The sequence below is a fragment of the Dama dama genome, chromosome 20, assembly GCF_033118175.1.
Source record: "Dama dama isolate Ldn47 chromosome 20, ASM3311817v1, whole genome shotgun sequence".
In the NCBI taxonomy this organism is placed as follows: domain Eukaryota; kingdom Metazoa; phylum Chordata; class Mammalia; order Artiodactyla; family Cervidae; genus Dama; species Dama dama.
Window position 1 is genome coordinate 35,412,897 of NC_083700.1, and position 27,279 is coordinate 35,440,175.

A 27,279-nucleotide genomic window follows, 5' to 3' on the forward strand; every position below is an offset into this window, starting at 1 on the left:
TGGAGGCATAACCCTCCCAGAAATCAGGTTGTACTACAGGATCAAAACAGTGTGGTATTGGCATAAAAACAGATATACAGATTAATGGAAGAGAGTAGAGCACCCAGTAATAAATCCACACAACTGTGCTAAATTAACCTTTGACAAAGGAGATGAGAATATATAATGGAGAAAATGTCTTCAACAAGCGGTGCTGTGAGAGCTGGACAGCTACATGTTAATCAATGAAAATAGAACACTCCCTCACAGCATATACAAAGATAAACTCAAAATGGTTTAAATACCTAAATTTAGGACATGATGCCATAAAACTCCTAGAAAAGAACACAGACAAAACATTCTCTGATGTACTCATAGGAATGTTTTCTTAGGCCAGTCTACCAAGGCAACAGAAGTAAAAGCAAAAATAAACAAATGGAACCTAATGAAACTTAAAAGTTATCATGCACAACAAAGAAGCGATCAATAACAAAAAGACAACCTATGGAATGGGAGAAAATATTTGCAAATGATATGACTGATAAGGGGTAAATAGCCAACATAGGTAAAGAGCTCATACTGCTGCTGCTGCTGCTAAGTCGGCTTTAGTCGTGTCCAACTCTGTGCGACCCCATAGACGGCAGCCCATCAGGCTTCTCTGTCCCTGGGATTCTCCAGGCAAGAATACCGGAGTGGGTTGCCATTTTCTTCTCCAATGCATGCATGCATGCTAAGTTGCTTCAGGCATGTCCAACTCTATGCGACCCTATGGATGGCAGCCCACCAGGACTGTCTGTCCACAGGATTCTCTAGGCAAGAATACTGGAGTGGGTTGCCATTTCTTTATCCAAAAGAGCTCATACAACTCAACATAAAAAAAAAAAAAGACAACCTGATTAAAAAATGGGTAGAAGATCTGAATATTTTCTAAAGGAGACATACAGATGGCCAAGAGGCACATGAAAAGATGCTCAATGTTGTTAATCATTGGAGAAACACAAATCAAAACCACAATGAGATAACCACCTCACACCAGTCAGAATGGTATAATTAAGAACTCAAATAACAAATGCTAGTGAGGATATAGAGAAAAGGGAACCCTTGTACACTATTGGTGGGAATGTAAATTATGTGCAGTCACAGTGAGAAAAAAATATGGCAGTTTCTCAAAAAATTAAAAACTACCATATGAACCAGCAATTCCACTCTCGGATATGTATCTGAAAAGAAAAAACGAATTTGAAAAGATATGAACCCTGATTTTCATAGCAGCATTATTTACAAGATGTGGAATCAATCTAACTGCCCATCAACAGATGAATGGATAAAGATGTGGTATATATACATTCAGTGGAACACTGCTGAGTCATAAAAACAAGATTTTGCCATTTCCAACAACATGGATGGACTTGGAGGGTATGGAGTGAAATAAGAGAATGATAAATACTGTATATTTTTACGAATCTAAAAAATAAACTAGTGAATATAACAAACAAATTTACAGATATAGAGAACTTATAGATATATACACTCACAGAAAACCAACTAGTAGTTACCAGAGGGGAGGGGAAAGAGGGGAGGGGCAAGACAGGGGTAGGAAATTATTGTTTTTTAAGTATTGTATTTATTTATTTGGCTGTGCTACATCTCGGCTGCAGCACTGGGGATCCTTGATCTTTGCTGTGGCAAGTGGGATCCAGTTTCCTGACCAGGGATCAAACCTGGGACCCCTACTTTGGAAGCTCTGAGTCCCAGCCACTGGACCACCAGGGAAGCTACGCCCCTGCCCCCCGCCCAGGGGGGTGGTTCAGGATTAAAATTTTCAAATTATTAAGTATAAAATAAGATACAGGATATATTGTACAACAGAGGGAATATAGCCAATGTTTTATAACTATAAATGGAGTATAAGCTTTAAAAATTGTTAGTCACCATGCTGTACACCTGTAATCAACCATATTGAAAGAGTCTGAGGGGACAGATGAGAGGCTCCTGCCAGGTTCCACTGTGATCCGGGACAGAGTCACCTGGATAGCCCTGTGTACTGAGGAGGAGGTCTGAGGGTCTCCCCCAGAGTAGCCATAGCCCCCCCCCCCCCCACTTCTGCCAGCAAGCAAGGTACTTTCTCCTTAACTTATGTAACCTTTCATAATCTGCACTGTCCAGGGAAGTCATGACAGTCTACATGGATCTGGGTTCAAACTCATAGTGAACCATAGTTCTTTCATTAACTTTAAATTGCTGTTATAATTTGATTATCTGCAGGGAGAATGTGTTGACGTTTTCCCTCTCTGTGAGGACATTTTAGTCAAAAAGAACAGTCTGTACAAAGGTGTGATGACCATGAGTATCATTTAAAGCCATGATTTTAACCTCTAATAGTGCCACACTTATTGACCATCTTCTGTCTTAACACTAGAGTTAAGATGTGTATGTAGATGCTACACAAAGACAAATTCTGGCTTGATCAAACACTAAGTGCTACTAAGTGGCATATTCCTAACATTAGCTTTTATGTTCTTCATCACAACCAGAAAGAGTTGGTGGTTTTATCTCCAGGCTAGATTAGAAAACAGGTTCCGAGGGGAGTTTGAATTCAAATTCAGGTCTGTCTTATTCCCAAGTCCATGCTCATGGGACTGTAGAGAAGTCTGTAAACTTGGTATACTACTTGGTCATAAATAAAGGGAAGCCCTTAGGGAGAAGTTATACACTGGTCCTCTCCCTTTGGTTTTCTTTCATTGGCAAGAATCTGGTAGATTTCTGACAGAATCTTAACTGAAATTTTAAAGGATAAACAACATTCTAAACTTTAAGATATGATTTTTATTGAACATGTGTAAGATTCACCTTTACATTACTCAAATATTTTACAATAAAAAATTAGTTTTGGTAAAAAAAACAAAAGGAAAACATTTCCTGGATTAATAGTTGGACAATTAACAAAAAATATAAATATGAAGGTCATTTTCCATGTATTAGAGATTAGAATACTAATGGAATCACTTCAATAAAATCTTATTCATAAGCATTTACATGATTACCCACAACTCTATCAACTTCCAGAGGACCGAGTAAATGTATAACAGGAAGGTGATCCCCAGAATAAGACATATCTCCAAAAAAACCAAACTGAATATACCCTAAATGTCTTCCTGTATGTGGAATTTGGTCAATGAGTATCAATAAGAGAATTCTTTGTTATATATATAGGATGAACATAAACACTTGTAAATGTGGAGTTTGCTGTCCACATAAATTAAAAATGTCGCAAATTCTGTCACATGGAGAGTAGTTAGAGATCACCCACATGACCATTTAAAATATACTGTGTATATATATTATCTTCTAGAAAGTCATATATAAGGGAATAAGGCCTTTATATCCAAAGCAGTCTTAAAACAGGTTAATATAGGCATGTTTCATCCTCTGTATTTTTAGACTTCATATTCTTTAACATCTCAGCTATTAAGACTATGAACAGTACCTAAGCCAACACATCAGTAATGGCATAACCCAATTTCAACTATAGCATAGATTATATTAACATGACGTACCATCCAGGAGAACTGACCAAACATACTTTCTGAACTGCCCCAGTTAAAGATCTGTTAAAATGCAATCCTGTCATATGAGCCCAGTCTCTTTCAGAACATTATCATATATAACGGAAGCCTAACATTTCAGAGAACTTCAGTGAAGTATTTAATAATACTATTAGCATGAACTTGCAAGTAGTCTGTTAGCATGGAAATCTTAAAATTCTAAAGATACTTCTGGATGTTTTAATATATCAAAACTCATTGACAAATGAATATGTTTTGACTGGAAGCTAGATTATTTTCCCTTCTAGCAACAAATGGGTTAAGTGGTAGACACCTGTGGCTTGTGGTTTTTATTTAAAAAACAAAAAGCACATACAGAAGAATCTAGTTTGGACAGCATTACTCTGATAGTATTTTGCTGGAATGGTTTGGTGGACTTAAGGATTCTTGGTCAAGACTTTCTCAGATTCTAAGTAACCAATCTGAATCAGTTGTCTGTATACAGAAGCCTTCACCAGCACCATTGCAAAGGGGAGTCGGCAGTCAGTGTATAAACTAATGGCCTAGGGCCTTCTCTGCCCTTTGCGACCCTTCACATCCTCTCTAATCTTGGTCACCAGCACAAGTCACAGGAAGTTCCCCCCCCAAGGTATCTAAGACACTTCATTACCTGATCAGAAATACTTAGCTTTAAAAATTTAAAAGATCATGAATCCTTTTTTCGAGGGTAAGATTAGAAAAAGAAAACGTTATACATCTGAAAATTCTCCAAGACTAGGTGGTTTAAATATTAGATTTTAATATTAAAAAAATAAAATTTGTAATATTTAAGTTAAAAATTTATTAAGTTTTCAAATTTATTTTCTAAACTCAAAACGGAACCAAAAGTGGACTTGGTATTTAATAAGCAGGTTTTTTTTGAATAGCTACATGGTTAAGATATTAATAGTACAATAGTTTAAGAAAAACTAGAAAATAAGACACATAGGTCCTTCAACAAATATTTTTGAGGACTCTAAAGAAATCTAGTTGCAAAGTATGCTGACAAAACGCAAAACAGAATAAAATAAATCCAGACTTTCACTGACTACAGAGGACACTGTCATCTTTTTTCTTCCTAATGTTTCTACTTATTAAAATAATGGTTATATTTACTGCTACATTAATCAAGATGTATCTGGTGACTGCTCAATCAAAGGCACGATTTTCAAAATCTCTCCACATTTTGTTTTTTAAAAATAATTCTCTATCATCTTAACTACCAAGAGCCAGTCTTGTATTGGGCCAAGGGCAGGTGAGGATGAGTAAGATGGGGGCAGTGTCCTAACCATGGCATCTCTTACGTATCTGAAGAACGTCCTCACGGAGCCTAACTTACAATCTAGTTTTTATAATCACTTTCAAAACTGCAAAATCATCTGTAGAGATGCCAATAAAAAATATAGAACTAATACTTTGAAAATAGAAAAATACGTTTTTAAGACGTCATACTAAATATCTCTCTAAACAGTATCTTCACATCTCTCTTAAAAACTTTGATTTTCTTCTTCCCATAATATATAATGAATGGATCATTCACCTGTTTATTCACAGACAGCAAGTCTTTACCACTTAAGGTAGTATTTTCCTTGATTAGATTAAAATGTTCAGGTCAGTGTTTTTCTTCATAACAAATCTTAATAAGAAAGGTTAACTAATAAGTGAGAAAATTCTATCTTTCAACATTCAAAATATCCCCAAATAGGGTGTTATCTCTTTAAAAAAAAATCAGAATCTATTTATAAAAGTAGTATTGACTTAATTTGGAATAGCCAATCATTGAAATATTAAAAAAAAAACCTTAACATGAATTATTAAAAAACTTTCAAACCTCTAAATTTGGGTATTAAAATAAATTTTCTTAAAAAATAATATTTTTCCCTTATTTTGCCAACATGGAAATAACTAGACCAAAGTAATTCTAACACACTACATTTCTTGAACCTGGTTTTGAAAGTTAAGGACTGGGAGTTACTGGTTCCATAGGAGCAACATTCTTTTTCAGTGACTAATTAAGTCCAACAAAACTGAGATCTTTCCACACAGAAACTGTCACGTAAGACCAGAAAAACTCTTAAGGTTTATCTGCTGTGCTATTTAACTGGATCCAGATCAGATATTCTTTCTTTAAAAGCTCTACCTGATGTATGTTGTTTTCTATTCTTGCCTCAAAATAACTAATTTCTGATGCAGCAAAGAAGAAAACGGAAAACAACAGGTCCATGTCAGTAAGGTCAAGCGGCTATCCCTTGTTCTTTATCCATTACCTCCTTGGAATGATTTTCAGTTTCATGTAAGCCTGAATCTTCAGAGAAAAGGCAGTTTTGTTTCTGACCACATCTCAATTTTCCTCCTGTTGTTCTAAAGTTTGACTCCTAAACCCAGCAGATATTATTGTTAGTTAACAGAGCTCTTACGTTAGGGCATCTTATGAAAGCTTAACATACTGAATCTTACACTTCTCTTAGTCTTTTATATCGCACTAGTGGGAATTCTGCAGCTCATCTAATATTAACAGGTAATGATACATACTGCATAATAATAGCATTATACTCATTCATGTATCTCAGACTTAAATAACACACACTTGTTTTTCAATTTATGACTGATTCGTTTAGAATTAAGCATTTTACATATTTAAACTGTAGTATAACACTTTCCCAAAGCACAAACACCCACATTTTATATCAATTATTGCATCAAGAAGAGTGAATGAATTTAGTACAATACTGTAAGGAGTATAATATGGAAGATTTCCTTCCCAGGAATTATATCTATTCTTGGCATAATTTATAGTTTAAATTATTTTCACTTCTTGTCTCGCAAACACAAAATTTAAAAGCTAGAGCCGAATCTGTTGAACATGTCTATCACAGGTTTGACACTTAAACACTAAAACTATACTCAGATGTATAGTGTTTTTTCCCACTGGATGTTTTGACAGAAAAAGCAGGCTTTTCATTATTATGTGCAGTGACCACAAAGGCCGTGTTCCTGTAAGCACACGTGGCACACTGCTCTGGTACTACCATTTCAACGTCCCTGTTGGTAGGTGTGAAAGGAGAGTGGTGGGCACCTTCAGAGGAGAAATCAGTGTTGGCTTTCCTCTTGACAGACGAACATGCTTCATTTTTTTAATAGGTTCATTTGCTCTAAGTGCTTGAATAAAGTGCCTTAATAGCTCAACTGCCCACATCTTAAACCCACAGGGAAGCTTCAGTTCACCAGCTTGACTTCTAGCGTTTGATCACAACTTGTTCATAAGCTCCAGACCCCACCCTAAAAATAGGGAAAAGACAAAACAAAACTTCAAACTTGTGAGCTGCAGTGTTTGACATTGTTCCAGTTAAACTTGTCCCCAAAGAGACAGTGCATTACACATTTTCTACTTGATTTGATATCCACAAGGCTTACAGGTATCACAGAGAGAAAGTACTTTAAGTCTCCAGTGTTTATTAACTGCTGCACTGGGATTAGTCTGGTCCCTGATCACCTCATACTTATTCCCACGTAATCTAGAAATGTTTCCAAATTCTTACTGTGTCAACATACTGTGGCAAACATGTCTATGTATAAATCCGAAATATATTGACTCTGGTGGTTCAGATCTTGCACTGAGTTAACATATGACAGTTTCTAGTAGCATTAGTAGTGTGGCGGTGTCTTTACATACTTTATTTGGAAGTGCAAAATTTATTTTAGTCAAATGCAAATGTCTTTGTAAGTGGTCCTCTTTGTAAGTGGTCCATATTGTAAATTATATCTATGTAAATGCAGATTAAAAGGGAAAATGATCTTGAAGAGGGATTTATTTCTTTATAAGCTTGGTTTGTCAGACCTCGGGTTGTCTCCTACATCTACTCTCCCCCTTTCCATGGTTTTAGCTAGGTACAGGTTGCTTGGCTTGAGAGCACATTTCCTAAACTCTTGGTCTGTAAGTGTGGCCTTGTGACTAAGTTTCCCCCCAGGGGGCATGAATGGAGACATGCCAACTTCTTCCTCATTTGCTTAAAGGGAAAATTGCCTTGAACGAGTGGCAATTTTGACAACACAGGTTAAGGAGAATGGTAAAGGATAAAACAGAAGTACCTGCATCAATGAATCACTTCTGGGGCAAATCTGTCCCTCCAGGCTGGTCATTTTATTTTGGAGTCTCTTTATTACAGCAGCTTAGCCTTTGCCCTAATATGCCAGGTACTATCTGACCTCTATTAATGAAACATGGTGAATAATAAAAGACTTAAAATTTGCAAGCTTTGTGAATAAAAGTATTAAGAAATACTTAAAGGCCTCATCAACAGATTTTCTTTTTTTGCCTTTTTTTTTTTTTGCTATTTTTGATGCACCTGGTGCCTTAGCTTTATGTTACAATGGAATAAACATGCATGTTCCTTCTATTGTTTCTTGGTCTAGGAGGATAAGGTTTGTGTGTGTGTAGTGAAGGAAAGCATACATAGCATTTATCGCAAGGTACCAAGCAAGGAGTCCAGGGCAGGTAATACTTAAAACACCCAAGCTAGGAATTCCCTGGTGGCCCAGTGGTTAGGGTTGGACTTCCCAGGTTGCGCAGTTGGTAAAGAATCCGCTGCCAATGCAGGAGATGCAAGTTTGATCCCTGGGTCTGGAAGATCCCTTGGAGAAGGGAATGGCCACCCACTCCAGTGTTCTTGCCTGGAGAATTCCATGGACAGAGGAGCCTGGTAGGCCACAGTCCACAGAGTCACAAAGAGTCAGAAAGTCAGAGTTGTGAGCACACATACTCACTCCAGTGGTTAGGACTCTGCCGACTGCATGGGTACAATTTCAGTCCCTTTTGGGGAGCTAGGATCTCACAAGCTGTGAGGTGCAGCAAAAAAACAAAAAACCAAAAACCACAAACAAAAAGCCCACCTGAACTCCCCTGATAAAAGTTTCCATAGCACTGTAAACAGGGTCTTTCTGCTGGCACTGGTTTATTTTTGGGTGAGGATCTTTCTACCCCTTCCATGATCCCTCCTGAATGAGCAGGAGGAAAGCTAAAGTGGAGGTGCATGGATGGAGGGTATCACTGCTCAAAGTTAACACCAGGCTCCAATCTCCTCACTGGTCAAGATAACAGGGGCTACCACCTGACATTTCACTCTGAGCATGCCAGAGATCAGGAAGACCAGAAGTTACTACCATGACTGGTCTCTGCCCTTAATGGCATTTTAAGAGGAAATTTTAAAATTATAAAAAATGGAAGTAGTAGTAACCACTGGTAATGGTGGTTACTAGTTCACCATGGACTGAACTGGAGTTCTCAGTTGCTTGCTCAGGGACTTCTCTTCTAACGGATTCATTCTAAAGAAGAAATAGGAACATCTTCAACAGAACACCAGTGAACACTCTTTCATGTCTGCAGATAATCAGAATTTGAAGGAACCCTGGTAAGCACCACTACACAGTGGCTTTCAGATGACCTAAAATGGTTCTGTTTCTTGAAGTGATGGAATAATAGGAACCAGACAACTGGATAGAATATATGAAACAACAGTTTTCACACATTGGACAACAGGCAGCATGGAATTGGTCCTGAGATAAGGGAAAGAAAGCAAGCAAGCCAGACAAACTGCCCCAGCATGCTTCCTGAAGCCATTTCCTTTTGGATCCTCCAAGCCTACAGTGCAGCGAGGGAGAACCCAGTACAGTGAGGTGGTCTCTTAGAGTGGAGGAATCATGTCAGAGCTCAGGGATGCCACAGACTAGAATTTGTAAGTCCAGGGTATCAGAAGAAGTGGAGAAAAATAATGGCTGGAGTACTCCCAATTTTGAAGAAAATTATAAACCCACAGATTCAAGAGGCTCAATGAACCCTAAGCAGAATACATGCAAAGAAAAACACACCAAGGCACATCACAACCAAATGCTAAAAACCAGTGACAAAGAGAAAAGCATAAAAGCAGTCAGAGATGAGAGATAAATCACAGAGGAATGGAAACAGACTACTTGACAGAAATTAAATGTCCTAAGGGCAAGCAAGGAGGTGCATGCAGGGTTCTGTAAATAGCTCTGAGCCAGCCAGGCTGTATCTGCTAGACTTATAAAGGATTACGGCAGACAGTCCTCCCCAAGTCTCTATCACTTGTCGCTCTGTTCTCTTCAATCTCACAGGTTCCCTGTTGGAACTTTGGTTCACTTGTGCCTCTTCTGTGCCCTAGGTAAATGATTCTGGTTTTATCCTGTGCTACAAGTTTATCTTACATAATATATCTAACACTAACACATTAGCTTCTCTGATGAATACCCACTATTTATGGACAGACCTATGTGTGTAAGTACCTGCTGGACAGTTCAAACAGATTAATTGCCATAGTAACTGTGAAAGACAGACCTTTAATTAGTAGGAGAGGACAGAGGATGAGAGATGGTTGGATGGCATCATCAACTCAATGGACATGAGTTTGAGCAACCTCCAGGAGTTGGTGATGGACAGGGAAGCCTGATGTGGGGGTCACAAAGAGTTGGCCACGACTGAGCAACTGAACTGAACTGATTGAGTACTAAAGTGCTTACTGCATGCCAGATTTTGTCCTAAGCATTACCGTGTCTTATATCATTTAAACAGTATAACTCTTATGAAATAGGTTGTATTATCATCACTATTTTAGATGTGAGGACACTGAGGCAGAGAGAAGTGAAGTAACTTACCAAAGACACACAGCTCATGAATGGTGGAGCTTGGGACTAAACCCAACCCAGGCAGCCCATGTGTGTTGGGGTGTGTGTGTTATTCTTCCAGGGATGCAGCTGTCTTTTTTGTAGCAAGTGAGAGATGCAATATGTCAAGATCACTAAGGCTAAGCTGGGCAATCATGGCTAAGCCAGGACAGTGGCGCTAGTGGTGAAGAATTTGCCTGCCAATGCAGGAGACATAAGAGATGCGGGTTTGATCCCTGTATTGGGAAGATTCCCTGTAGTGGGAAGTGGCAACCACTCCAGTATTCTTGCCTGGAGAATCCCCATGGACAGAGGAGCCTGGCGGGCTACAGTCCATGGGGCTGTAAAGAGTCAGACACAACTGAAGTGACTGAGCATGCATAGGAACAGAACCCATGTCTGACTCTGGCCCATTCCCTTTTCACCACGACACACTGTCCCTGATGTTCTTCAGCATGTAATATGAATCTACTTCAACCCCAATGGTCCCTTTAGGCTTCCAAGTACTGGGTGATAATATTATAACATTTGGAAGGAGGATAGGAGCCAGAATTCTTAACTACACAAAACCTTTGTATTTGGTTTTAAAGAATTAAAAGAATTCTTTAATTTAAAGAATTAAAAGCTAAATTCTTTCTCAACTAGAAATTATCTTTCTTTTCTCCGCATAACAACACAAATAGCTAGCATATATTGAGAGCTTTCTATGTGCCAGGTACTGTGTTAAACAACTTTACATCAGTGATCTAACCCTCACAAAAAGCCTGTGAGTTAGGTAACTTATTTATCATCCCCATTGTACAGGTGAGGAAACTGAGGCTTACAGGGAGGTTATTAACATTGTAAAGTCAATAGTGGTGGCCCCTGGGCAGTCTAATGAAACAGCCCATGCTTCTGAGCATTTATTAATCTGGTTGCAACAGAGTCTTTTGCTGCCGCTCCTAAATAATACAGTGAGGGCTTAGTGAGTATAATCTAAAATAATAATAGCTAGGGCTTAGTGAGTATAATCATGCCATTTATATTTTAAAACAACTCCACGAAGTACTTATATGATTGCATTTTTCAAGAGTTAAGTTCAATTGAAGTTAAATGGCTTACTCCAAAAGTGGTCTGGTTAGGATGTGAACTTGTCTCTTTAATTCAGAAATACATTTTTCTCTACCATACATATCACTGTCCTCATAAATTTTATTCTTCTATCTGTTCCCTACTACTAGACTCTGCTTGCTCCAATCTACCCTCAAAATCACGGCCAGTTACTTTTCTAAAATGCCAATCTGCCAGATCTCTGTTGAAGAATGACCAGTGGCTCCCTAGTGTATACAAGAAGGTTAAACATTCTCTTATGGCAATAGAGGCCCTTTATAACCTGTCTTAAGATACTTCCCAGCCTCATGTCTCACAACTCCATTTCACATGCCCCACCTCCTCAGAAAAACCTGTTCACTGGCAATTCTTTACATAGGTTATATTAATCATGAGCCAGTAAGGTAAAATGATTAAGTATAATGAATGGGCTTTAGACTCAAAAGAGACATGGGTGTGAGTCCTGGTTTTCCCACTAACTAGCTTTAAGGCTTTCCTTGGGTAAATTACCTTAACCTCTTTTTATCTTTTTTCCCTCTTTTAAAAAACTAATAGTGGTATTTTTTTGAGCATTGAAAGAGATAAGACTTGAATGAAATATATATATGGTGCTCAGCACATAACTAATAAATGCTCAGTAAGTACCACCTATAATTATTATATATTCACTATTATATAGTTATATATTATAATTATTATGCCTGTAAGTTCTTTCTATTTGTTCCTACCACCAGGAATATTTGTCTTCCACATACTCCCTGGCAACTGCTCACTTATTTTATTCTCCCAGTGCTCTACCAGTTCTCTACTAATACATTCTAAAAACACATCTAAGGAAATCAACAAATAAACTTACAAAATACAAATTGTATTTTGTACATACTCAGGATAAGGAAACATACTCACAGGATATGGAAAACTAAGCTACACTAAGAGCTGTAATTTTTCTCATGGAACTACTAATACTTTGCTTTCTAGACTCAATCTGATACAAACTTTGTAACTTTCATCTTCCACTCATGAACATTTAAAAAAAAAAGTCACTCTACTCTTTAGTAAGATACTCTTTGGTCTACATACCTGTTTGGAAGATGACGACTTCCAAAGGTTGTTCTTCCTCCAGGACCCACAAATAACCTTAGTCCTTCTTCTGCAAGACACATTGACAATATTTGTTATACATATGATTATTACTGTCAAATAATATTCATATTTCAATAAGTTAACATTTTACATTTCAGTTTTGTTAAAGAAATAAAAACTTGAAGAGCTACACACATGTTTTAAAACAGGCAGTTTAAAAGAAATCCTAATAGTTACTTCTCATTAACTTTCTGTAAGCTATTTTTCTTAAAGCTGAGTAAAGAAGACAGCTGTTCCTACAAATTTCCTCAAGTGGGGTTTAATTATTTCTCTTCACAACCAGTTACATAATGAAACTAAGGCCACTGTTAACTGGTCTCTAGTCACACCAGCATGAATAATTATACTTTTCAAATCGGTGGCATGTAAATTTTCAGCTTCAGTGAAAATGCTAAGGAGCGAATGAGGGACTACCACTCAACCTCCCAAACTGCAGCAGTGACCTGAGGTACTTATGCCCTGTTATGACAAAGCAGATGACGGTACCTATTATAAAGCAGACGTTGATGCATAGTTTAAAAGTACAATAAAAGCTTTCTTAAAAATTGATATTTTTAAAGTTAATTCTTTCCCAAATTTAATGTCCATTAGCAAATAAATTATAAAGTTGTTGTTTAGTCACAAAGTTGTGTCTGACTTTTTGTGACCCCCCATGGACTGTAGCCTGCCATGCTCCTCTGTCCACGGGATTTCCCAGGAAAGAATACTGGAGTGGGTTGCCGTTTTCCCCTCCAGAGGATCTTCCTGACCCAAGGAATGAACTCGTGTCTTCTACTTGGCAGGTGGATTCTTTATCACTGAGCCACCTGGGAAGCCCAAGTTATACAGTTATCTTCAGATTTTTAATGAGTGTTAAGTTTATTTTACAAATATGCAACACTATCACGATGTACTGCCTATTCACTACTGACCACATGGATTATACAAACCTGGATCACATATATCTATATATGCGTGCTAAGTCGCCTTGGTCATGTCTGACTCTTTGCGACCCTATGGACCATAGGTCTGCCAGGCTCATCTGTCCATGGGATTTTTCCAGGCAAGAATACTGGAGTGGACTGCCATGCCCTCCTCCAGGGGATCTTCCCAACCAACCCAGGAATCGAACCCACATCTCTTACATTTCCTGCACTGGCAAGCAGGTTCTTTACCACTAGCACCACCTGGGAAGTCCATATTTACATATACTTAATGGCTATCTACACACCTTCTGCACTGGAATCTAGGCTGAAGTCTTGACTCTGTAATATTTTCTCCACAATATCATCTGCATCCACTCTGGTATCATCAACTCGCTTCAGCTGAGATTCTACAGAATCTTGCTTCACTGGGCATCTTTGAAAATAATTAAAAAAAAAAAATTTCTCCCTTTATTATGTCATTAAAATGAAGTTTTAAAAAAATTTTTCCCATTTAAAGTGAGTTCAAAATGATACCTGTTGAGTATTTCTAAAGCTGTATCTTCTTTATCTGCTATATCAAGACTTGGTTCAGCTGTCTTTTGCTCAACTTCATCACATGGCTCTAGAATACTTTCAACTCCTGTTGATGTACTTCCCACTGAGGTGTTTCTCCTGTGGCAGAGCTCAGAGAAACTAGATGACCGGGAGTGGCAGGAGCTATACCCTGTCAGAGAAAATCACGCTGGTGGTCAACACTAGTGTCAAATACACTGCAACCAAACATGTCTTCCCTGCACCGCTCTTAGCCTCTACCTGATACTTTCGATTGCTGGCTCGCATAGCTTGATGTTCTAGAATGTCCACAGGCACCGAGTTCGTCTGGAACAGAGGCACTCTTTGCTGAGAGATCTGCAATATGTCATAACGTGATGTTACTTTTATTGTCAACAAGTCAACGGTTGATATGTATTTTAATCTATGGATTTTGTTGTTGTTTAGTCGCTAAGTTATGTCCAACTCTTTTGCGACCCTGTGGGCTGTAGCCTACCAGGCTCCTCTGTCCGAGGATTCTCCAGGCAAGAATACTGGAGTGGGATTACCATTTCCTTCTCCACAGGATCTTCCTGACACAGGGATCGAACCTGGGTCTCCTGCATTGCAGGTGGATTCTTTGCCACTGAGCCTCCAGGGAAGCCCAATCTATGGACTTGAGAAGCTGCTAAATTCATTATCAAGAGTGAAATCCTTTAAATCAGTACAATGTAAATAACTGTTGCAAGAAATACTGTACAAAGAACTTAAATACCTCAGTTTACCAAAGTGCTATGGTACCTTCATAAGATTTAATAGCATTCTATCTTAAATAAAACTATTTCAGTTTTTATATTTAGTATTTCTCTGATAAAAAGGAGTCAAATGACTCCTGGTGGTCCAGTGGTTGAGACTCCGTGCTCCTGATGCAGGGGGCCCAGGTTTGATCCTTGGTCAGGGAACTAGATCCCACATGCCACAACTAAGGCCTGGCATAGCCAAATAAATAAATAATAATTTTTTTAAAAAAGGGAGTCAGATGGATTCTTCTAAATTCTCACAGAATTTCCAGGTTTCTGTATGGTGTTTGAGGAAATCTTGCTTCCCAAATCTATCACAACGGGAGGCTAAAGAGTACTTTGTGACTTTTGCATTAGAGATGCCAGTGCTAGGCTATAATTTGTACAAATGTCTGTGGTTTAAAACGACACAGCATGTGATATACCACTGAGAATAAGGTTCTGCAGAAATTGATTATAGTATTCAGTTTCAAAGTAAATGTACCAAAAAAGCAGTGTCAAAGCCACTTCTACTATTTCCCTAATAATGTGCATATTCCAGATGCCAACTGTGTATTTTCAGAACTAGGCTTCTTCTACAGAATGCAGAACTGTGGCCATTTTCATGAGGGTGAAATATTTGAAAACTAGAACTGTTTTTCACTTACAGGCAAAATAAAACCCAACTGAGTAATATAACAATTATAACAACAGCTCTATAAATGATATTGAACACAGATGGGCCAACAAATGCTGCCAAATAAGTAAGCTACTGGAGTGACCTGGACCTTCTGCAAAGGGTTTTTCATTTCTGGACAGACTGTAAGGTACAAATGCAAACCAGCATCCCTAGTCCTGCTTGACAGTGGTTCTAAGCCCTAGTACAGCAAATTCCGAATGCAAAGAGTTGGTTCATATCAAGAATTATACACTTTACTCCTAGGGTTAGCTCAGATCTTAATTCATCCATTTACTGGTTTACTGGTTTTCAAAATATGTTCATTCAATAAATATTTATTAAGTTCTTACCAGGTCAATGCCCAATACTGTACAAGATATAAGGGTACAAAATAAATAAAATATATGCTTCATGTGCCAAGTACCAAAATACAAGCACCAAAAAGAAGCTATCCAGCACTCCAAAGGACAAACACATCGAACACTATGTGGTAATAGGGAAAAGACCTCTATTGGAGATTAACTCCAGGTTTTTAACAACATATAGGAATTTCTTGGCTAGACTAGGCAGGGAAAAAGCATGCCTTATCTGTAGAAAGGCAAATAGTTCCATAAAGCTGGCATATACCCAACTATGATTGAAGGAAAGAGAGATGAGCAGATACCTGATAATGAAGGACTTATCTCTATGAGTTTCAGGAAGGAGATAATCCAGTGGCTTTAAGCAAGGGTGTGACTTGACTAGATTAACATTTTGGGAAGATCATTTTGGCAGCAGGATGAATAGAAGGTGAAGGAGTGAAGATTTTCATAATAATTCAGCTGAGAGATGCTGAGCAGGCACAAATGATAGTACTTCACTACTAACTAGAAGTGTGTGCCAGGATAACTGCGACAGAAAATACAGGAGGAAGAGTTAGGAAGATGCGCTGGGCATGTGGAATTTAAGACATCTGAGGACGCCCGTTCACTGGTCACAGATTTCTACTGTGTCCCTGGCCGTTATGCTGTTGATCCAAAGATAAATTAAGACCTGATCATGAGGAACTTAGAGGTTTGCTGAGAAAAAAGTTAAACAGATGGGTTTTAGTCTAATGTGATATGAAGTGGATGTTTCCAAAAAGCATTTGGAAACATGTGCCTGGAGTCAGGATGAAGCTTTGGAGGCAACACAAATTGTAAATCAAATACACTAACTCATATTTACATGATAGTTAAACTGAAGGTACAGATGACATTGCCCAGGGTGGGGTGAATGGAGAGAACCAAATCCTGGTGAGCATCAATATTTTAAGAGGAAGGAGGAAGAAGATAAGCCTCCAAGAAGTTAGAGAAGAGAAGCGGAAGCCAAAGGAAGAGAAAGTTTCCAGAAAGAATAAATGGCCAATTTATTCAAATGAGAACAGAAAAAATGCCCACAAGATTTGACAGTCATATCCTTGGAGACATCATCAAAATAGGGCAGAATGCAGAAGCCAGAATCCTGTGTGTTTAGGAATAAATGGGCAGTACATTATTCCTAGAAATTTGGCTGTGAAAAGTGTGAGAGAACGAGGGTGGGCATGGAGGGAGGAGGCGAGTACGTGCCCAAGGAGGAACAGGCGACAGAGAATGATGTAGGGCTGATGAGTGTTTGGTTTCCAATATGAGAAACAATTCAGAATATTTAAATATTGAAGAGAAGGAGCCAACAGGAGAGTTAAAAGTCACAAAGAATTCACTGATCTCAAATCAGGAAATATCATAACCCTCATTATGTATAAGAAAGCTTATCTTTGCAATCTAAGGAGTGCTGAAAACATTAATTGTATCACTACACCTTTCTTCTTCTTCTTTCAAATAATAACCCTGGGGATTGCAGGGGATAAAAAAGGAAGCTCATGAGTGCTTTTTCCCCGGCCAACTTGACATTCCCCTTACCCACTTTACACTTGGGGGGCAGCCTATGACTGGGAGTTTGCCTGGAGAAGTGATCCCAGCAGCAGCATCACCTGGGCACTTACCCATGCAGTTTTCAGGCTCCAATCTGGATTTACTTAATCAAAAACTCTGACTGCAGTGTCAGCGATCTATGGTTTAACAAGCCCACCAGGTGATTCTGATGTGCACTAATATTTGGGACCCACTGACAGAGGGCACATGATTCACGGAAGAGAAGCACCACCTGAAAGGTGACTGGCAGAAGCTACTGGGCATGTGGACGCTCCCCTAGCGTCCTATTGGATCTGTGGGCCGCAGAGGCACACAGTGGTGGGACCGGGAGGGTCACTGCAACATTGAGCTTTTAATTCATCACAGCATGACATACCCTTTGGACAAAATGAAGCCCTGGTTTAAGCAAAAACTGCATGATTAAAACTCTGCTAATACTTATTGGCTCATTTCTAGTCGCATATACTCACAGAATTACAAGTCTGGGAGGGGCTTTGGGAATCTTTTCGGGTAGTACCATGACTCACAACCTAGAAAACGAGTAAGCGACACATCCATACCTGCTATCCCAAGATGAATTTTGAGAGTCTCTCCACCTTTTCTATCTTCTTCCAGAGATTCAGATTCACCAGCAATTGGTATACACATTGATGTAGAAGGAGGCCTGCAAACAAACATTCCTAAGGATCAGAACTTAATGGGTGGTGAATGTGAAAGTTTGAAATGTTAAGGGATGGATTATGTAGTCAGTGCACAGCCTCAGTCAAGGTGTCTGGTAATGTCCCCTCTTTGAGGATGAAAGTGACAAAAATCAACAAAATAATGTACGAGCATTCCTCAAAACTTGATTAAAATTCATGAGGGAAAAAAGTTTTTTACACAACAAAAGAAGTGAGACCAGAAAGGACACTGCCTCCACAGAGTCGGATGGGAAATCAGAGGAGGTGTATTCTCAGGAGAGTGGTGCAGGGGCTCCAAATGTCAGCTTGATCCTCAGGCCAGGCAGGGATGTGTCTGTGCCGTGGAGGTGGCGGCACAAGCCCCTCTGTAGCTGAGGCTGCAGGGGATACCTCACACCTCCGACGGTAAGATCTCTTGTCGGCTCCATCTACTTAAATTATCTATGGTTTTATCTTCCATCTGCTTCTTGTGTACACAGGCCACCTGCTTGAGGAAGAGTCAATAAAGAGCCTCGTTGTTTAGATTTGATTTTGAGGGCTGGATTCTTCGGGAGTAGATGATGAATATAGTTTCATTCGTTCACTCAAGGCTCCTGTCTCCATATAGAAGCTGTGAAGCAGGGAGGGACGAGACTAATTTCTAACAACAATTTTTTTTTTTTTTTAAAGGAAACATTCTTAATCTTTTGAGGCTGATATCTAGAGGAAAATCACGTATCTCTAGAGACCATCCCTTGGTGACCTGAAATAAAATAGGAAGGTGGTTGAAGGGGGATCATGAAGCTGACCCATTAAGTGGCAACTTAAATACCTTACTGTGTTAGTTCACAGGAATCCTCATGCTATTTAGGTCCTCATGCTATTAGGTCCATGTTATTTAGGATACAGACATTTAAGATCTGCATTCAGTTCACTTCAGTTGCTCAGTCATGTCCGACTCTTTGCGACTCCATGGACTGCAGCACGCCAGGCTTTCCTGTCCATCACCAGCTCCAGAGACTGCTCAAACTCATGTCCATTGAGTCGGTGATGACCTCCAACCATCTCATCCTCTGTTATCCCCATCTCCTCCTGCCTTCAATCTTCCCAGCATTAGCGTCTTTTCAAATGAGCCAGTTCTTCACATCAGGTGGCCAAAGTATTGGAGCTTCAGCTTCAGCATCAGTCCTTCCAATGAATATTCAGGACTGATTTCCTTTAGGATGGACTGGTTGATCTCCTTGTAGTCCAAGGGACTCTCAAGAGTCTTCTCCAACACCACAGTTCAAAAGCACCAATTCTTTGGTGCTCAGTGTTCTTTCTCATTCAACTCTCACATCTATACATGACCACTGGAAAAACCATAGCTTTGGCTAGACGGACCATTGTTGGTAAAGTAATGTCTCTGCTTTTTAATATGCTTTCTGGGTTGATCATAGCTTTTCTTCCAAGGAACAAGTGTCCTTTAGTTTCATGGCTGCAGTTACCATCTGTGGTGATTTTGGACCCCCCCAAAAATAAAGTCTCTCACTGTTTTCATTGTTTCCCCATCTATTTGCCATAAAGTGATGGGACGGAATGCCATGATCTTATGTTTTCTGAATGTTGAGTTTTAAGCCAACTTTTTCACTCCCCTCTTTCATTTTTATCAAGAAGCTCTTTAGTTCTTCTTTGCTTTCTGCCATAAGGGTGGTGTCATCTGCATATCTGAGGTTATTGATATTTCTCCCCGTAATCTTGATTCCAGCTTGTGATTCATCCAGCCCAGCATTTTGCATGATGTACTCTGCATATAAGTTAAATAAGCAGGGTGACAATATACAGCCTTGACATACTCCTTTTCTGATTTGGAACCCCGTCTGTTGTTCCGTGTCCAGTTCTAACTGTTGCTTCTTGACCTGCATGCAGATTTCTCAGGCAGCAGGTCAGGTGGTCTGGTATTCCCATCTCTTTAACAATTTTCCAGTTTGTTGTGATCCACAAAGGCTTTGGTGTAGTCAATAAAGCAGAAATAGATGTTTTTCTGGAACTCTCTTGCTTTTTTGATGATCCAACGGTTGTTGGTAATTTGATCGCTAGTTCCTCTGCCTTTTCTAAATCCAGCTTGAACATCTGGAAGTTCATGGTTCACATACTGTTGAAGCCTGGCTTGGAGAATTTTGAGCATTACTTTGCTAGCATATGAGATGAGTGCAATTGTGTGGTAGTTTGAACATTCTTTGGGACTGGAATGAAAACTGACCTTTTCCAGTGCTGTGGCCACTGCTGAGTTTTCCAAATTTGCTGGCATATTGAGTGCAGCACTTTCACAGCATCATCTTTTAGGATTTGAAATGGCTCAACTGGAATTCCATCACCCCCACTAGCTTTGTTTGTAAGTGATGCTTCCTGAGGCCCACCTGACTTCACATTCCAGGATGTCCGGCTCTAGTCCACTGATCACACTATCACAGTTATCTGGGTCATGAAGATCTTTTTTGTATAGTCTTCTGTGTATTCTTGCCACCTCTTCTTAATAGCTTCTGCTTCTGTTAGGTCCATACCATTTCTGTCCTTTATTGTGCCTATCTTTGCATGAAAGATTTGCATTAAACCTATTTAATTGATAGGTTATTCCTATTCCAGGGTCTCCTAAATTCCAAAACTGCATATTCTATTAGGATATCTAACTATTTATTCTGCAATTTTTTGTCCAATTAAACTCATATTCTTTCCCCAAATCTGTCTTCTTCTTATATTCCCTGTGAATGCCATCATAATCCAAAACTCACCAAACTAGAATCTTAGGTTTTGCCTCTGTCTCCACAAAAAAACTATTAGACCTAATAAATTAATTCAAGAAGGTAGCAGGATACAAGATTAATATACAGAATTCACTGTTTTACACTAACAATGAAATACAGAAAACTAAAAAAAAAAAAAAAAAAAAAAATCCCACTTAAAATTGGATAAAAAATAAACAAACCTAGAAATAAACTTAACCAAGGAAGTGAAAGAACTATTCACTGAAAACTAAAACACTGATAAAGGAAACTGAAGGTGATTGAAAGAAATCCAAAGATATACCATGCTCTTGGATGGGAAGAATATTGTTAAAATGGCCATACTACCCAAAGCAATCTACAGATTTAAAACAATCTGTATCAAATTACCCGTAATATTTTCCATAGAATTAGAACAAATATTAATAATCTTTAAATTTATATGGAAAAACAAAGACTCAAAATTGCCAAAGCAGTCCTGAGGAAAAAGAACAAAGGTGGAGGTATAACACCTCCAGACTTTAGATCATACTACAAAGCTACATTAATCAAAACAGTGTGGTACTGGCACAAAAACAGATATATAGGCTAATGAAACGGAACAAAGAGCCCAGAAATAAACCCACACACCTACAGTCAATTAACCTATGACAAAGGAGGCAGGAATATATGATGGAGAAAAGACAGACCCTTCAACAAGTGGTCTTGGGAATGCTGGGGAGCTATATGTTAGTCAGTGAAATTAGAACACTCCCTCACATCACATACAAAGATAAACTCAAAATGTTTTAAGGACCTAAATGTAAGACATGCTGTCATAAAACTCCTAGAAGAGAACATAGGCAAAACATTCTCTGACATAATAAGCATCCCAATGTTCATAGCAGCACTATTTATTTACATTAGCCAAGACATGGAAACAACACAAGTACCCATCAACAGATGACTGGCTAAAGAAGATATGGTACATAAGTACAATGGAGTATCACTCAACCAAAAAAAATGAAATATTGTCATTTGTAGCAACATGGATGAACTTGGAGACTGTAACACTCAGTGAAGACAGATACAGAAAGACAAACATTATGATATCACTTATATGTGGAATCTAAAAAAATAAAACAAAGTGAGTCTATATAAAAAAAGACTCAGAGACATAGAAAACAAATTTATGGTTATCAAAGGGGAAGGGGAGGGATAAATTAGGAGTATGGGATTAACAGATACATACGATTATATACACAAAATAGGTAAGCAATAAGAATTTATTGTATGGCAAGGGAATAATATTCAGTATCATAATAATCTGTGGAAAAACTATATAATACATAAAAGAAATGCAAAGAATGGAGTGTATAGCCACAGTCACTAATCACTGATGGTGACTCATGCCTGCCTATCTAAATTCTTATCTTTTTAAAGCCAGGTCCTTTGTTTTGCCTTTCATAGGTGGCCAGCTTGCAGTGTCTCCACCCCTCTACCTCTTAGGCCTGCTTTCCAACCCTTCAAAACTCTCAGCCTGCAGCCTCCTTTCCTTCTCTTTCTCTATCCGTCTCCCTCTGGCTCTGCGCCTTCCTGTCCAGGCTGACTTCACAACCATAATATTTTGAGCTATTCCTTCAACTTGGCACCACTTGCTCTGCAGTCTCAAAAAATCTGAAGACCCCCTACCCTGGATAATTTCAGCCATCTGTACCAACTGCTCTAATACTGGGGCAACTAGGCATTATGGAGAAAATTCATCAACCACAGGGACTGACGTTAGGCAAATTGAGAATCTGAAATCTCAGTCTCCCTAGACGACTCAGTTGTGTTAAATACATAATCAGTGAGTGCAGATCATGTGCCACATTTTTATTTTAAGTTACCCCTTTTGTTCTGAAAATGTTTTTGTGTTTCTTATCAAAAACTGTTTAATGTGGTTCAATTTCAGAATGAAAGGAATGGGATTATTTTGTGTGCTCCGTTGCTCAGTTGTGTCTGAATTTCAAGTAATGTAAGAGTGGGCTTCCCTGGTGGCTCAGTGGTAAAGAATCCACCTGCCAGTGCAGGAGACGCAGGTTTGATCCCTGGATCGGGAAGATCCTGGAAAATCCCATAGACAGAGGAGCCTGGTAGGCTACAGTCCAAGGGATTACAGAAGAGTCAGACACACTCAACAACCAACCAACAACAACAATGTTAAAAGTATGTGAAAAATGATCTCCTAAAATGACACTACTACCTGTTTGGTATTTCATAAATATTCTCTCCATGCCCTGTAACAATGCTATAAACTTATGCAAGCTATTTTCTCTTCCTGAAATGTCTCTACCTACCTCCCCTGCTTCGTGGTTTTCCCATTCATCCTTTAAAACTTAGCCCAGTGTCATCCCCTCAGTGAAGACTTTCCTGGCTTTCAAAGAAGAAGAGTTAAGGACTCTATCCTCTATGCCTCAATAACATCCTATGTTGTGTGTCTGTCACCCATATAAATAGTGAATCCTTCAGAGCAAGGGGTTAGTCTTAACTGAGTTTGGTAAATGTTAGCACATGGTAGGCAATCAATACACGTGTACTGAATCAGTGAATCCTGGGGCCATGGACAACTTGGTTCCTTAATCTCTGACATGTCCTGACATCACAGAGTTAATAATATCACATCATAGAGTTCTTTCAAGAAATAAATTGGGAGACTAATATTCATTAAATCATTTTGAGAAATGGAAAACTGCCTTCCTTCTAAAATATGAACTCTCTAAAGCCCTAAGCTATTCAAGAGGGTTACATCGTCCCTAGATCTGCTTTACCACCAAATCATTAAATGCCAATACAGTACATAACTTCTCTCTCCAAGTATCTTTTTCATCAGCATTAGAGGTTGGCTTTCTTTTCAGAGTCAGCTTCATTCTTTTATGAAAGCTGGTGGATATTTGATGAATTGTAGAGAATTATAAAATGGAGTTTAGGGCAAGTTGTTAGAGACTGATTTACCAGCTGTCTTCTTCACACATACTGGCTTTAGTATAAAATTTGTTTCTGAAAAACTGTTTGATCTAAGTCACAGATCTTCTGCTCATAAAATATAAAAACTAGAATTTAACTCAGAGTGCTAAGGATCTGTATACTCATTTATTTCTCTAGTAGGTTTTTGAAAACTTATAAAAAATTCAAAGACAGACAAAAGCAGATAGAATAGCACAATGACCCTCTCCCGAAGTTATTTATATCTTTGTCCTGCAGACAAATAGTCAAGTTTCTCAACTGCTCTGTCTGTGCCTTAGGGTCCTCATTAGTAAAAAGTGAACTTGGATTATACTCATACTTTTAAAACTGGCTTCATGAAGCTCTCTTAGCAACTTCGGGGTAGTAAGGTACTACATCTTTTTCCCCTCAACAGGAAGATGGTATATAGGGGACTCATATTTCTGCCAAGGATTTCTGTGGATAGGTATTCTGGGAAAAAAAGTCACCAGACAATTTCCAACACTTGTTTCAGCTCTGAAGTACTGTCATTTTACATATTTAATAAACACTGAAATACAACCTGGTAAAAATAATTCACTTTTCTCATCAGGAGTTCAAACATTTTTCTGTTCAATCCATACTCAATATAAGAAGAACACGGATGTGTTACAGTGGCTCCTTTTTCATAGAAAGTTGCACAATTTCAGATACTCAAAGGGAAAACATTAGGGGTGTGAGTCTTCTGAAAAATACTTTTATGTATTTTAGGATTAGGTAAAGTTTGTTTATTCTAGTGAGTCATGAAAGTCTTTCTCTATAAACTCTAGATTACCAGAATTACAATTGTGGAGATAATACAGAATATAAGATGATCTATTTTGGACATCTCCAGTACTTGAGTTTCACAAATAGGTGAAATGGCAGAGAAAGGGACGGAAAGGGAACAGCCATTAAAAAGCTCCTAAGAAGGAATAATGAATGTATTTTCTTCTACTAAATTTTGCTGCTCTTTTTCTCATTTCACTCTAAACTGATTACATTAGGAAAACATATTGTCACCTAAGAAATCAAAAATTGTTAGTCCCCAAAGAACAGGAAATAAGGAAAGAAACCAGGAAATTATCATTTGGGAGCAAATAGCATAGGAAGGCTAAATTATTGGAAGATGCATAATTTTAATCAAGAACTGATTTGTGTTGTTGCTGCTGTTCAGTTGCTGAGTCACGTCTGACTCTTTGCAACCCCAGGGACTGTAGCCCGCCAGACTTCCTGTCCTTCACCATCTCCTGGAGCTTGCTCAAACTCATGTCCATTGAATTGGTGATGCCATCCAACCACCTCATCCTCACCCTTCTTCTCCTGCCTTCAATCCTTCCCAACATCAGAGTCTGCTAACAAGTCTTTCTAACAAGTCTGCTCTTCGCATCAGGTGGCCAAAGTATTGGAACTTCAGCTTCAGCATTAGTCCTTCCAATGAATATTCAGGATTGATGTCCATTAGGATTGACTGGTTTGATCTCCTTGCAGTCCATGGGACTCTCAAGAATCTTCTCCAACACCACAGTTCAAAAGCACCAATTCTTTTGTGCTCAGTGTTCTTTCTGCTCCAACTCTCATATCCATACATGACTACTAGATAAAGCATTGACCATAATACAGACCTTAATGTAAAGTAATGTCTCTGCTTTTAAATATGCTGTCTAGGTTTGTCATAGTTTTTCTTCTAAGGAGCAAGTGTCTTTTAATTTCACGGCTGCAGTCACCATCTGCAGTGATTTTGGAGCCCAAGAAAAGAAAGTCTGTCACTGGTTCCATTGTTTCCCCATCTATGTACCATGAAGTGATGGGACTGGATGCCATGATCTTAGCTTTTTGAATGCTGAGTTTTATGCCAGTTTTTTCATTCTCCTCTTTTACCTTCATCAGGGGCTCTTTAGTTCCTCTTTGCTTTCTGCCATAAAGGCGGTATCATCTGCATATCTGAGATTATTGATATTTCTCCCAGCAATCTTGAGTCCAGCTTGTGATTCATCCAGCCAGGCATTCTGCCTGATGCACTCTGTGTATATTTTCATCTTTATAAAATATATATGCCATGGTGTGGTTTGTGTATGCTCAGTTGTGTCTGATTCTTTGCAAGCCCGTGGACTGTAGCCTGCCAGGCTCCTCTGTCTATGGAAATTTCCAGGCAAGAAATACTGGAGTCGTTTCCATTTCCTTCTTCAGGGGATCTTTCCAACCCTATATATATATATTAATATATATATTATATGTATATATATATATATTATATGTATATATAAAATCTTTAGATATAAGTAGAGAACTATACGAATGTTACTATTAAAAACATGAAGTTGATGCATAGTGAAGTAATTGTTTACTTTTCTAAACATATTTTTTCTCAGATTTTAAATGCTATCTGGTTAACTTTCATTTTTAATTATTAAGTGTTTTTAAGATTGCTAACAGGCATCCTGCTGCCTTTTCCCATTCAGCTCACTCTCCTACTCCCTGAGAAGACTTTTACACATATTTTCCTCTTTCCTCAAACCCCCACCTCCATCTTTCCCATCCTTGCTTTTCAATGATTACCTTGTTTCCTATATTATTAGGAAATCAGGAATAATTCAATAGATACTTCTGTATGTTTCCACTTCTCATATATCTGCATCTGTAGCCATATTCTCTGCTTTCATCCCTCTTGATAATCCAAGGACACTATTCTAGCAATTGTCCTTTTTCTCTTCAAAAGCATGTTTCTCCTTGTCTACTGGACTATTCATGTCAGGATACAAGTGTGCCGCACTATCTCCCATCTTTAAAAAAGAAACCAAACAGAAACCTGCCCTGAACTCCACATTCCTCTTATTTAAGACCCCATTTTTTTCTGTTCCTTTTTCACAGCAAAAGTCCTCTTAAGAATTGTTTATACTATCTCCAGTGTTTCTCTTCCAAAACTTTAACCTCTCCAGTGTGGCTGTAGTCTAAATGCACTCCACAGTGCTTGTCAGAGTCACCAGTAGTCAACTCTCAGCCCTCATTTTCCTTCACCTGCTTCAGTAGTGTGAGACACAGACGATTACTCCTTCCTTTTTTCCTACATGCTTGTCATTTGGTTTCAGGACAGTGCTCTCCACTGGCTCCTTCTTCCTGTCTGTCTGGTTGCTACTTTGCTGGTGCTTCCCTACCTCCCCAGCCTCTAACAGGCAGGAGAGTCCCATACCGCGGTCTGTGGTCCTTTTCTTTATCTAAACTCATTTCCTCTAGGTCACTTAATCGAAGCTCATGGCTTTAACTCGTATCTATGTACTGATGATATGATGATTTCTGAATTTACATCTCTAGTCTGGGCCTCCCTACTGGACTCTGTAGTGATATACCCAACTGCCTACTCAGAAAGCCTGGCCGGATGATAAATAGGGATCTCACACTTAACACGTCCAACATCCAAGCTCCCAACTTGCTCCTCTTGTAGGCACTCTCATTTCAATAAATGTCCACCATTCTTCTCGTTACTCAGGCCCCAAGCCTTGAATTCTGAAACAGCCTCCTAACTCATGTACCTATTTCTACCCTTGGCCCCTTTGCTGGTCCCACAAATTGTCTACTCT

At 38.8% G+C, this 27,279-nt stretch overlaps 1 protein-coding gene across 1 annotated transcript in view; it reads right to left on the bottom strand.

Moving 5' to 3' along the window:
* Positions 1-4,909: 4,909 nt before the first annotated feature.
* EEIG2 (EEIG family member 2) overlaps positions 4,910-27,279 on the bottom strand; it is a 75,259-nt gene continuing 52,889 nt past the window's right edge. Inside the window, exons 6-11 of the mRNA XM_061121258.1 lie at positions 17,859-17,962; positions 14,192-14,287; positions 13,913-14,102; positions 13,684-13,811; positions 12,411-12,480; positions 4,910-6,842 (exon numbers count right to left, since the gene is read on the bottom strand). Coding sequence (XP_060977241.1) covers positions 6,800-6,842; positions 12,411-12,480; positions 13,684-13,811; positions 13,913-14,102; positions 14,192-14,287; positions 17,859-17,962 — 631 coding nt within the window. The 3' untranslated portion in view covers positions 4,910-6,799. The remainder of the gene's footprint in view (positions 6,843-12,410; positions 12,481-13,683; positions 13,812-13,912; positions 14,103-14,191; positions 14,288-17,858; positions 17,963-27,279) is intronic.